Source organism: Vitis vinifera, chromosome 7 (genome assembly GCF_030704535.1).
Source record: "Vitis vinifera cultivar Pinot Noir 40024 chromosome 7, ASM3070453v1".
In the NCBI taxonomy this organism is placed as follows: domain Eukaryota; kingdom Viridiplantae; phylum Streptophyta; class Magnoliopsida; order Vitales; family Vitaceae; genus Vitis; species Vitis vinifera.
The window spans coordinates 5370125-5383895 of NC_081811.1; the positions used below are offsets into that span (position 1 = coordinate 5370125).

Sequence of the window (13771 nt, forward strand, 5' to 3'; positions counted from 1 at the left end):
TATTGGTTTTTTTAAAAAAAAAACAAAAAAAAAAAATCATTAAGCAATTTCAATGCATTGACCGGATGATAATAATATGCTTACGATGCTTTAATGCCCAATGAGGTTTAAAAAGGAACTTTTAATGGTAATATTTTTATTATAAAGTTTAGTTACGATACGAATACACTATGCTTGTAACACAAATATTTTAATATCATGATAATGAAACTGAGAATTGTGGATTATCATACCATATTTCCTAGCCTATATATTTTATGACATATTCTTAAAAGCCAAATAAAATACTAATATGAATTTGCAAGCCAAATAAACTTAAAATGAAAATCTAGTTGCAATATCAAGGAAATTTTAAAAAGAAAAATTAAGAAGTGAGATGGTTTTCTTTACTTAAAAGAACATTTTTACGGAACATACAATTTACATTTATTCATAAGAAAATTAAAATTATTTTTTTTTACTTAAAAAAAGTTTTATAATTCCATCTATGCATATTTTAATAGGCAAATATCTATTTCCTATATTTCTTCTAATGATGTAAAAAACTTATTTTCATAAGGAATTCATTTCTTATAATAATGTAGAAAACTCATGGAGTATGAGAGTTTTCCACTTTGTGGGTTGAAAATAATGGAAGGATTTTAAATAAAACCTTAGAAATTGGAATCATTATAAAACAAATTTCTTAAATACTCAAAATGAAACCCTAGAAATTGAAATCATTGTAAAAGGATTTCTTTTTTTTTTTTTAAAAACCCCAAATAGAGAAATTTATACACCTATTAAAAAGAAGACTTCTCTCAAGCTTCTTCATGCCACCATTTCTAATGAAGAAAATGACCACGACATTGATGAGTGGATCATAAGGTTAAACCTTCATGCCATCAAGGTTTTCTTGTTATCTTGAAGAAAATTCTCTCTTCAAGATAAGATTTCTCCCAAAAGATGATTCTGTTTTAAAAAGGAAATAAATAATTTTTTAAAGAGGCTATTTTAAAAGGAAATAAATCATCTCTTTCTTGCTGGACAAAAATTACGATCGCTGCCGTACACTTATAAAAAATCTATGAACACTTTGATAACAATGCATGTCATCTCTCTTGGAGGAAACGGATGACAATGGATGGAGTTTTTTTAATTTATCTGACACTGATTCGAGCCAAACCCATTAAAACAAGATCCGGAAGTATAGTGAAGTTGGTGACTCTTTGGAAGCGTAGAAATTGTGATGATTGGTCCTCAAATGCAGTGTTGACCAAAAAGAATAAAGATGAAAGAGAGATTGATGGGTGGTGATGGAGAATGGGTGTGGGAGCTTATTGTCACGGACTTAGTCGTTCACTAAGCTCGTGCGGCACTTAGGCAAGTCAAGACGCTTGATCTTGCTAAGTCAGCCTTGATCCCCAATGCTTAGCTTGCTCGGCTAAGACACTCGCGACTCGAAAGCTTAAGAGCTTAGTAGGCAACTCCTTAAAGAATGGAAGCTTTATTATCTCAAGAAAGCCTTTACAAGTGCTTGGATGCTCACTTGCTTGGTGCCTTGGCCAAATGAGGCCCTCACCTATTTATAGGCACCAATGGAACTCTCTGGAACCTTGGAGGGTTCCTTACATCTCAAGACTATTCTAGAATGTCCTACATCATTCTAGTTACAAGCCTATATACAAGTATATACAAGAGTCTTTTAGACTTCTCTAGAAAGCCCCGGACTCCTCTTGTGCCTTCCACCATAGTGTAGAATTGTGTGGACTCTTCCAGACTTCTCTAGAACCTTCCACACTCTTCCCATTCTAGGAGTCTCCGGAAGCTTCCTGGCCCTATATAAGGCCATGGGGAGGCTCATTTGGGTTAGCTTGTGACACTCTCCCCCACCTATGCCGCAGACGTCCTCGTCGCGCCTTCTGCCCGGAACCGCTCGATCTGCTTCTGGAACTGCCATAGTGCCTCTGCTGGCTCCCAGCTGGCCTCGCTTTCTGGTAGTCCCTTCCATTTCACTAAGTATTCCGTAGCAGGAGGTACCCCTCGTCTCCTGATGACCCGGTCTGCGAGGATGAGTTCTACCTCCTTATCATAGGAGGTCACGACCGCTGTAGGTGCCCTCTTGGACAACCCTCGGCTTGGATCATCCTTGTCTTCATGATATGGCTTCAAGTAGCTGGCATGGAAGACAGGATGAATCTTCAACCTCGGGGGCAGCTCGACTCTATAGGACACCTTGCCGACCTTCCCAAGTATGGGGAAGGGTCCTTCATACCTCCTCACAAGGCCCTTGTGCACCGGCCTTAGGGACTTGAATTGTTGAGGAAGGAGCTTGACAAGCACCATGTCTCCGACCTTATACTCTGTGTGTCGTCGCTTCTTGTCAGCCCACTTCTTCATTTTCTTAGCGGCCTTGTCCAAGTATGAGCGTGCTATATCAGCTTGTTCGTGCCACCCTTTTGCGAACTTGAAAGCCGCTGGACTTCTCCCCGTGTAGCCAATTGTTAGGGTGTGAGGAGTTAACGGTTGCTGTCCCGTAGCTAGCTCGAACGGACTCTTGTTGGTCGCCTCACTCCTTTGTAGGTTGTATGAGAACTGGGCTACATCTAGCAACTTAGCCCAATCCTTCTGGTTGGCACTCACGAAATGCCTTAGGTAGAGCTCCAATAAGGCGTTCACCCTCTCAGTCTGTCCATCTGTCTGTGGGTGAAAGCTTGTGGAGAAGTGAAGCTCCGAACCCATAAGCTTGAAGAGTTCCGTCCAAAACTTCCCAGTGAAGCGTGGGTCGCGATCACTGATGATGAACTTAGGCAACCCCCAATACTTGACTACGTGCTTTAGGAATAGCCTTGCCGTCTCTTCTGCCGTGCAGTCAGTCGGGGCTGCTATGAAGGTTGCGTACTTAGAGAACCTGTCCACCACCACTATGATAGACCCATTGTCCTCTGACTTGGGTAGCCCGATGATGAAGTCCATGGTGACGCTGTCCCATGGGCGTTCTGCTATAGGTAGTGGCTCTAACAGGCCTCTAGGTTGTCGCTGCTCCACCTTGTCTTGTTGGCACACAAGACAAGTTCTCACGTAGGCCTCAACCTCATCCCGTATCTGAGGCCAATAGTAAGCTGACTCGAGTAGTGCCCTAGTGCGTCGTTGCCCAGGGTGCCCAGCCCATTTGGTGTCATGGCACTCCTTAATCAGGTTCCTCCTTAGGTTCCCCCATTTAGGCACATAGAGTCGTCTCCCTTTTGTGTAGAGTAGGCCGTCCTCCACCCAAAACCGCTTAGTCTTCCCTTCATGAGCCAGGGCGATGAGGCTCTTAGCCACTGGGTCATGTTGCAGTCCCTCTCTTAGAAGATCTATTATGTCTCCTTGGGGCTGACTCGTCATGGATGCTAGCTCAGCTTTGCGGCTTAGGGCGTCGGCCACATGATTAGCACTTCCCGGCTTATACTCCAGCGTATAGTCGAACTCAGCCAGGAAGTCTTGCCACCTAGCTTGTTTAGGACTCAGCTTCTTCTGGGTCTGGAAGTAGCTAGTGGCCACATTGTCGGTCTTCACTATGAAGTGAGACCCTAACAGATAGTGCCTCCAAGTGCGCAAGCAGTGGACGATAGCGGTCATCTCCTTTTCTTGCACCGTGTAACGCCTCTCTGCGTCGTTTAGCTTGCGACTCTCAAATGCAATAGGATGCCTTTCTTGCATAAGGACTCCCCCAATAGCGAAGTCTGAGGCATCTGTGTGTACCTCAAAGACCTTGGTGTGGTCGGGTAGTGCCAACACTGGCTCCTCAGTCACAGCCTTCTTTAGATCCTCAAAGGCTTGTTGGCACCTTCCATCCCATTCCCATGCCTTATTCTTCTTAAGAAGATCAGTGAGTGGGGCAGCCCTTGCCGAATAACCTTTTATGAATCGCCGGTAATAATTAACTAGACCAAGGAAAGATCTGAGTTGAGGTACCTTGGTTGGTGGATCCCATTCTTGGATGGCCTTCACCTTGCTATTATCCATCATCAGCTTGCCATCTCTGATGCGATGCCCAAGGAAGCTCACTTCCTCCTTAGCAAACGAACATTTCTCCTTCTTTACGTATAGCTCGTTCTGCCTCAAGATCTTAAAGACCTTCCTCAAGTGCTCTTTGTGCTCCCTTAGAGTGTTACTATAGATGACTATGTCATCCAAGTACACTATCACGAACTTGTCCAAGTATGGGTGGAAGATCTTGTTCATGAGGGTGCAGAATGTTGCTGGGGCATTGGTGAGTCCGAAAGGCATCACTAAGAACTCATATGAGCCATACCTGGTCACACATGTAGTCTTCGGCTCATCTCCCTCCGCAATCCTGACTTGGTAGTAGCCCGACCTTAAGTCCAGCTTCGTAAAGTACCTGGCCCTTCCAAGTTGATCGAACAAGTCAGCAATGAGCGGGATGGGATACTTGTTCTTCACCGTCACCTTATTGAGTGCCCGGTAATCTATGCACATTCGTAGGGACCCATCATGCTTCTTTTGAAATAGAACCGGCGCGCCATAGGGAGCCTTGGATGGTTGGATGAACCCCGCATCTAGCAACTCCTTGAGTTGTCTCCTTAGCTCCTCCAACTCAGGTGGTGCCATCCTATATGGCCCCATAGCAGGGGGCTTGGCTCCTGGCTCCAACTCAATCTTGTGATCTTCCTCTCTCCTAGGAGGAAGTCTCTTAGGCAACTCGGGCGGCATCACGTCCTTGAACTCATCAAGGACCCCCTTGATTTCCTTAGGAATGGGTTCTCCCGACCCATCATCCTTCTCTTCCTTTAAGGTGGCGAGGTAGGTCACTTCTTCCCTCTTTAACCCCTTCTTTACTTGCATAGCAGATAGCATAGGGGTCTTGAGCGTACCTTCAGTGACCGTAGGGACCATGCACGGCTTCTCCTCCTCTAGGATGGCCATTGAGCGTAGGAAAGGTAGTGGCACGGCCTTGACCTTCTGTAGGAAATCCATTCCTAGCACCATCTTGAAGTCGTCCATGGGTGCCACTGTGAAGTCGACCCTTCCTTCCCACGAGCCAATGTGCATAGTCACCCCGCGAGCTACTCCCTGTGATGGCTTGGCAGCTGAATTGACTGCCTTGAGCCATCCTCCTTCTTTGGATGCTTGGAGCTCCAACCTTCTTGCCTCATCCTCCGAGACAAAGTTGTGAGTGGCACCTGTGTCCACCAGGGCCTTGGTGGCCTTACCATTCACAAGGGCCTCCACGTACATCAGCCCTTTGCTTTGAGGCGTCTTAGGCATCGGCTTGGCCTTAAGGGCATTTAAGAGCTGCAACGATCCCATCTTAGCATCGTCTTCCTGCTCCTTCTCCTCGATCATAGCATTTAAAGCCTTCCTCTTAGGGCAGTCCCGTGCCCAATGCGGACCATCGCACAAGAAGCAATTGGCCCTGGGCTTGAACTCCTTCCGCTTGTCCTTGCCTTTGCCATCCTTGCCACTAGGGCCTTTGCTTGATTCTTCCTTAGAAGTGTGGTCTTGCGACCTCTTGTCTCCCCCACCTTTAGCCTGGTTACCCTTGGATGGTGGCTTGGGCTTGGAAGAGTCTCCTCTCCTATAATCCACCAAGGACTCAGCTACTGCCATAGCCGTGGCTAAGTCTTGGACACCACGTCTCCTCAACTCTTGCTCGGCCCAACTTTGCAGGTTGTCCATGAAGTTAAACAGTAGCTCCTCCTCAGCCATGTTAGGTATCTCAAGCATGAGAGTAGAGAATTCTTTAACATACTCACGGATCGAGCCCGTGTGCTTGAGACGCTTCAAACTCTTCCTTGCTAGGTAAGCCACGTCTTCGGGATAGAATTGCCTCTTGATTTCTCTCTTGAAGGCATCCCATGTGTCTATGGTGCACGTCCCTCTTTCTATGTCGGCAAACCGTCGACGCCACCATAGAGTAGCATTATCAGTGAGGTAGAGGGTCGCGGTGCGTACCTTAGTGGCTTCATCCATCAATGCAATGGCCTCAAAGTAACGTTCCATGTGCCACAAGAAGTTATCCAGCTCCTTGGCATCCCTCTTGCCACTGAACATGTGTGGCTTGGGCACCTCCACCCTTGGTGCCTCATGAGTGGCCATAACTCGTGCTGACACCGCCGACTTGTAGATGGCCAGCTCTTGTCGGATCTCTTGGTCTCGGGCATCCATGCGTGCAGCCAAGGCCTCCATCCTTGACTCCACACTAGCGAACATGGTCATGACCTTGTCTTGGAAGGACATGAACTCCTCATGTGACACCGGCTGAACTTGTGAGCCTAGCACTCCCTCGCGAAGGTCTTGGATCTGTTCCCTTAGATCCTCTAATCCCTTCTCCATGCCTTGCTCGATCAAGTCCACCCCTTCCCGGGTGTCCGCCATGGCTAGCTCCACCTTGGCTAGCCTTGCCTCCATGTTGGCTAAGGCGTCATGAGACTTATCCTTCCTACCTCGGCCTCGTGCAGCACGCTCTATCTCCCGTCCACGGGTTTGCTCGCTAGTCTCCTCCACGTTAGAGCCCGACATGCTTCCTTTGGTATGCCCACCTCGTAACCGCGCTCTGATACCACTTGTCACGGACTTAGTCGTTCACTAAGCTCGTGCGGCACTTAGGCAAGTCAAGACGCTTGATCTTGCTAAGTCAGCCTTGATCCCCAATGCTTAGCTTGCTCGGCTAAGACACTCGCGACTCGAAAGCTTAAGAGCTTAGTAGGCAACTCCTTAAAGAATGGAAGCTTTATTATCTCAAGAAAGCCTTTACAAGTGCTTGGATGCTCACTTGCTTGGTGCCTTGGCCAAATGAGGCCCTCACCTATTTATAGGCACCAATGGAACTCTCTGGAACCTTGGAGGGTTCCTTACATCTCAAGACTATTCTAGAATGTCCTACATCATTCTAGTTACAAGCCTATATACAAGTATATACAAGAGTCTTTTAGACTTCTCTAGAAAGCCCCGGACTCCTCTTGTGCCTTCCACCATAGTGTAGAATTGTGTGGACTCTTCCAGACTTCTCTAGAACCTTCCACACTCTTCCCATTCTAGGAGTCTCCGGAAGCTTCCTGGCCCTATATAAGGCCATGGGGAGGCTCATTTGGGTTAGCTTGTGACATTATGATACCTATGATATTTCAATGCCTCTGGCCATGCTAGCTTTTAAAAAACCTCTGTTCACCATCACCATCACCAACCTACACCTTCGGTCTTGGTTGCTTCAATTTCCGGGCATTTTGGCCCGTCTTCACGTGCCTGCTAATCCAGCCAACGGGCATAATTCCTCGTATACAAGCCGGATGGGAGTGGTGGGGGCTTGGTTTATCTGGAGTGAGGCGTTGAGCAACCCCACTTATTTATATGCTTTCGTACCCAAATATGAGTACTTTCTCAACAACTGACGTTATAAGTTGTCTCTCTCAACACGCGGCGGAGGACCAGACGTTTACGCAACATCTAAAACACAATGGTGTCACATCTGCTGCGGAGAATCTCGAAAGTTAGGGAATTGAGTGTTTCTTTTTCGAGTAGTATCGTATGTGGGGTGGACATAGGTGTGGGGCTAAGCTCATAGACTTTAGTGGTTTCCAAGTGAAATAATGGGTTGGAGGGGTGTGGTAGATTAAATTTATAGGTAGACAGAGCTCTTTGAGACGTCTCGTGTGTTGTGTCCAAATGGTCTAACCAATGAGGCAATTTGGGCCAAAGTAAGAGCATCTAAAGAAAAGAAAATGCCCCCATGAATCTACACAAAATTGAACCTATGCAAGGCCTCTATGCTTAGGATATTGAAGAAATACTAATAAATAACAACATAGAATATATAGTCTTGATTGGATTGGAGTGATTCAAAGGCATGTGATAGGTCCCACCAGAGTAAAAGGTCAACACAAATTTGATTGGGTTGGGGATGGTGGATTTGGGTTAATAGAACGAGAGAAGGAAGGAATGGGAGGAGGCAAGCCGCAAGGCAACAATTATTCCCGGAACCCAATGAGAGATGGGTGATGATGATGCAATTTCTTACGAAATCACTATCGGCTTCTGTGTGAGTGGGCCATCCTACCTCTCCTTCCGATGTCCAATCCAGAAGCAAAAGGGTGGGCAGGACAAGAGTACTTTCTCAATAGCATCAACGCCCATCGTGACACGGCAACACCCTCCACCCGATTGGTGTCTGAAATCCCCTGGATATGGATGTTGGATTAGAAGGGGAGCCGTTTCTGTCTTCCAGGCTCGAGCCCATTCTGGAGGTGGAGGTGGAGGTGGAGACGGAGGGTGAGGGTGAGGTCGATGATCAATTCCCATTCAACATTTCGGAACCCACCATCTCCAACCAAGACATTCGAGACCCTTGTGCCCCTGGACCATCTACTACCCATTTCTTGCCCCGCAAAACCATTCACCGCTGCAAGACCGCGCCGGCCTTAGCCGTTATGCGAGACGCCAAATCGCAGCCGGCCCAACTCCCCAAACCCAACTCTGACTCTACCTCCATCATCAGACAGGCCTTCTTCTTGCTCTTTCTCTATCTCTCCCTGGGCGTCGTTATCTACTCCTTCAATCGGGACAACTTCTCCGGCATCGAGACCCACGCCGTGGTCGACGCCCTTTACTTCTGTATCGTCACCATGTGCACCATAGGCTATGGCGATATCGCTCCTCTCACCCCCGCCACCAAGGTCTTCGCCTGCGTTTTTGTACTGGTGGGCTTTGGATTCATAGACATATTGTTGAGTGGGGTCGTGAATTATGTTCTTGATTTGCAGGAGAACATGATTTTGACTGGCATTCAGGTGGGTGGAGCACCAGCCGGTGGCTTTTCTGCTAGGAACTATATAGTCGATGTGGAGAAGGGAAGAATGAGAATCAGATTGAAAGTTGGGTTAGCTCTAGGAGTAGTTGTACTATGCATTGGTATGGGCACAATGGTGCTGTATTTTGTGGAGAATTTAGACTGGATTGATGCTGTTTACTTGTCTGTCATGTCAGTCACCTCGGTTGGATATGGGGATAGGGCCTTCAAGACTCTGCCCGGTCGCTTGTTTGCTGCAATTTGGCTTCTCTTCTCAACCCTGGCAGTGGCTCGGGCTTTTCTGTATTTAGCAGAGGCAAGGATTGATAAGAGGCATAGGAGAATTACAAAGTGGGTGTTGCATAGGGAAATTACAGTCGAGGATTTGCTTGCGGCTGATATCAACAACAATGGTTTCATTAGGTGCCATTCTATCCTGCCAGCTCTTTTCTTTCTATTCAATTACCAATAGATTTTGTTTTCTCCTTCGCCTTTCCATTTCAATAATTCCATTAAAATGATCTTTTCTTTCTAGCTGGGGTGTTTGCTGTATTGGTATTGAAGTTATTCTTTTAACCTTTTGATTCTTGAATAGGGTTTAAGTATAGTTTAGCTACTCAGATTGAACTCTAAATCTTATTGGGGTGAATTTGCACCAGACATTAATCCAACACATAAAAACAGAGGCCTTGCCATAGGGAAAGATTTGGAGAGGAAAAGTATGATGCTTTAAACATGATTGCATGTCCTTATCTAGTATTCTTTATGTAGCATTTGAGGGCTTATAATAAACCTTTACTCAATTTGGATGCTAGTCTCATGTATAATCTAAAGAAAAGGAAATAATTCAAAATGAGAACCCATTGTAGAGTCTTTATAATTAAACAGTATATATGGAGTCATTTTAGGTTGTTTAACTGCCATAAAATGCCCTCCTCCAGAGTGGAGTAATTGGTAGGATTTTATATGTTTCTACATTCTAATGTGAGCGTAGACAATTACAGAAAGCATAGGTGTTTGGATGCTTAAAATTATCTGTTGTATTCTATCCAGCAGAAGTTAAAACTTCATATGAGTGTCAAGCTACTCATCTTAGTTTTTCTGGTCTCTAAGGACTTCTTATACCATTGTTGGCGATTTTCGTCTGGTTCCACAAGATTCCTTTGTAGCAAAGCTATCCATAGGCACCCCTTCAGATGTCTGATTCTTTATTGTTAGTTGTTTGTCAAATTTCACATCAATCCACCACTGACTTCAAATGTTTTGAGTTATAGCAAGTCATCTGTCTCATATTGAATGTGAGGGGTTGATGACTCTAAGTGGAGTCTGGAGGAAAGGACTCTGCACCATAGTTTGTAAAATAAGCATGGAAGTAAAATTGAAAATTATACTTGTCTATCTCTCCTGCACATTTGTGAATGACTCGACAATTTTGAAGAAAAAAAGGGTAATGATAACAATAGAGAATACAACAAACCATCTGGTTTATGATATTTTACCAATTACATAGAGAATATGCTGGTACTTTTTTCTCTGATACCTACCACTTAGAAGACAACTATTGAAGGTAAATTATGGAAAGCAAAGAAAAAAGGAGGAAAAGAAAACAAGAGATTTTACTGGTAGAGTCCAAGTACTGAATTTATACCATTATAGGATCATTAAGGATGTACTCTTTTTTCTGGTCATTCAAAATGATAACATGGAAATAAATGGTTTGAATAATCCAATTGGTCAACCCTTGGATTTCAGTTTTCTTGGACTTTTCATGTCTTTAAAATGTGCAGCATAGATCAAATTATTTTTAAATAGATCTGAAATTCCTTTAAGTTTCCACTTGTATGCTGCTTCTGAATCTTTTCCCTAATGTTTCTACTTGTATGCTGCTTCTGAATTTTTTGCTACCTGTTTAAAAGTATACAGATAAGTGCAACTGTGTTATCAAATAGGACCTGATTTTTGCCTTTTTGTTCCTTCTATCCAGTAAATCAGAATATGTCATCTACAAGCTCAAGGAGATGGGGAAGATTGCGGAAAATGATGTATTGCAGATCTGTAATCAGTTCAACAAGCTTGACCCCAACAACTCTGGAAAAATAACCCTGCCTGATCTCTTGGAGAATCACTTGTGATAAGAAATGAAATGGTCATTTGAATTCAATGGCAGTGGCTGGGTTTTGATTTCTCTGTTCTGAGCAAAGAGGCAGGAATCCAAGGCTGGCAAGTACCTTCCCAGCCTAAATTTGCAAGTGGCAAGGATATGCATTTCCATCTCTTGCAAGTAAGCTTTTGCACAAGCAACTGTAAATTTCATGGAGAGTACAGAACTCATCAAATTCTTTTTGTGATATCAGAAGAAAAAGGAATGACAGAAGAAACAGATTGAAGACACTGGATGCTTTCTCTCATGTGGCTTCTTCTCTTTACAAGATAACATTTTGTTAAGAAATCTAATAGGCATGGAGTCTTTCAAATTGTATGATGTATTGTTTGATACTAATGATCTCAAAAGTGAACAGTAATGAGAAAGGATCAAATGCCATGGGGTTGGTTTCCCTTTAGTTACTGATTTTCTTCTTTGTATTTTGCTCTAGTTGTGGGTGAACTCTCTTATTGAGCTTTTAGAAATGTGCAGAGCTCTGATGGGACCAACTACATCACACTCATCATTGGAAAATCCAAAAGAAATAAAAAAAAAGATGGTGATGAAGAACACAAAGCATGTGCTGTCATTTTCACCAATGCCTTGCAGCCAGGTAGGAGGAAGCTCTGGGCCCTTATAATGGACCAAAAATATGTGAGACTATAGAGAATAGACAGAGTGGAGCACTGGAAGACTGGCTAGTTCCTCCATCCAATTCCACAGATATTGGCAGCCATGAATTGTAGTTTCCCCTCTATCGTGGTAAGGAAAATGATGGTTCAAAGCTTTACCAAAATGTACAGTAATATTGGGAGTGGACTGTTAGGGAGTGATGCTGATGTTTTGGTTACATTTGTTTGTTTCTTTATCAAATGTGCCAAGTTTAGAATTGTTGCATTCAGCTGTAACCTATTGTCAATCAGTTCGGAGCATATTCCTAAAAGCTAGCATAATTTTTCTTTATGAAAAGGACCCTTCATTTATAATGATCTAGACTTTATTAAGAATGATTAATCTCTTTTTTGGGGGATGACTCCTTGATAATGCAAGTACTCATTAACTTATGTTAGCAAACTTTTGTGTTAATCCCTTGGAAGAGAGGGCCCTCTGCCAATTATAGTCTCCATTACTTTGATTCATGATAGAGGACCTAACATTTGAAAAGCACATCTCTGTGTTCCTCAAAAGCTAGAATGTTAATCACAGGAAAGGCATAGAAATTCAATAATCAGGTCCCAACTTTTTTAGTAGAGGGACTCCCAAGATGTTAATTACTCAAAATGGAACCTATTCATAACGTACAAGAAGAACAAGGTTTCTAATATCCTGCTATGCATATTCTAGGCTAGCAGAGAAGGACAAGAAAAAATTACTTGCCATATGGGCATCACTACAAACCCTTCTGCACTGCTTCTCTCCTTCAGAGTCAAGAACAAGAGCTCTCTTTTTGAGCTCTGCTTTTGCTTGCCTCTCCATTGCCTTTTTCACTTTCCTATGGGCAGAATTCTGCTTTCATCCGGCTAGTGACTCGGCCCATTCAAAGAATTAATGTTTAACCTATTTACTACACCTAATGTTGTCATTGTTCTGTGTCTTTCTCCCTCATTGGATGCACTGAATGATTGCTATAGGTTCCTTACGTTAAACTTACCTGATTCATATCTGCTATATCAGCAGTAAGAAGACAGTCCAATATAACATCAGTCCAAAAATAATCCCCACTGGTCATTGTGTAAAGGGCAAGAAACATGGTTAGAAGGTCACTTTTATTACTTTGAATGCCTCATTTAGACGTGCACCAATCCATAACAAGACTTCATTAAAGCTTCATACCAATGGAAAAGAACGTGAGAAAAGAGATGGAAGGAAAGATTTTGAGAGTCAAAAGGGTTAGCATCATAACACCAAGGAGTTGGCTTGGCGTAGAAAGAACAAAAAGGATGGAGAGATAGTATAGAGTTGAGTGAGGTTGAAGCCTGATTTGCAAGGAAAGAAAGCAATTTATCCCCAACTGAATTAACATCTTTCCAACTCCACCAATTGACATACCTCCCCTCTGTCGGTTACAACCCAAACACCACCCCCCACCCCAACTTGTTTTCACGGATGTTTCTTCGGCTCTTTCAATGAATCATTGACTCCGCCTTGTCCCATTGGATGATCCGTCGGTTGCTTCTGTTTGTAGTTTGTACATACTCACCGGTCACCACCCCCAATAAACCACCTGTTCCAATGTATATACAAAAGTTGCTTGCAAGTTGAAGATTGTTTTGTGTGTGAGTGGTCTAGTTGCCTTGATGCCTTCCAACCAACCCCAATTGGACTATCCATTGGGGCAAGCAAACTAACATTGTATGCGGACTATACCCACTTTGAGGATTTGTTGTAAGGATGCTTGATGACAAATTAGGTCATTTTCCCCATAGACTCCAAGATATAGCATCACCCCATTACCCCATCACCCTTTCTAACTCATAGGAGGGAAAGACGCAAGGGCGATTCTTTAAACACACAATCTCATTTGGCCAGGCCATGTTCTAGGGAGTGAGGAATTGCCACCCTTTCCGATTCATAGGAGTGAAAGACGCAAGGGAGATTCCATAAACACACAATTTCATTTGGCCAGGCCTTGTTCTAGGGAGTGAGGAATTGGGGAAATATCTGCTGGAATTGAAGAGTTTTTATTTTAGTTTTATTGCCTAACTGTACCACATACTTTTGCCAAATATATTTTTCATTTAGGCCCACAAAATAAATAGTAAAATATACCAACTATTATAGTTTTTCATTTAAATAAATAAATCAAATACATGTTCATGTATGTTTTAGAAGTTTTTACTTTTTTATTTTTGATTTGATTG

General features: G+C 43.6%; 1 protein-coding gene across 4 annotated transcripts; it reads left to right on the top strand.

Moving 5' to 3' along the window:
- The first annotated feature begins 7728 nt into the window (after window positions 1-7728).
- On the top strand, window positions 7729-11332 carry LOC100257187 (two-pore potassium channel 5). Of its 4 annotated transcripts, XR_009466022.1 has the most exons (4): window positions 7816-8654; window positions 8742-9190; window positions 10752-11048; window positions 11122-11332. XR_009466022.1 is itself a non-coding variant. In XM_010654039.3 (3 exons), the coding sequence occupies exons 1-3, from the start codon at window positions 8166-8168 to the stop codon at window positions 10897-10899; spliced, it is 1086 nt and encodes a 361-aa protein (XP_010652341.1). In that variant the 5' UTR covers window positions 7816-8165; the 3' UTR covers window positions 10900-11332. The 4 variants fall into 4 exon arrangements, 2 of the variants coding, with proteins under 2 accessions (XP_002274039.1, XP_010652341.1); XR_002030380.2 differs by having other exon boundaries at window positions 7816-9190; XM_010654039.3 differs by having other exon boundaries at window positions 10752-11332.
- The last annotated feature ends 2439 nt before the right edge of the window (window positions 11333-13771 follow it).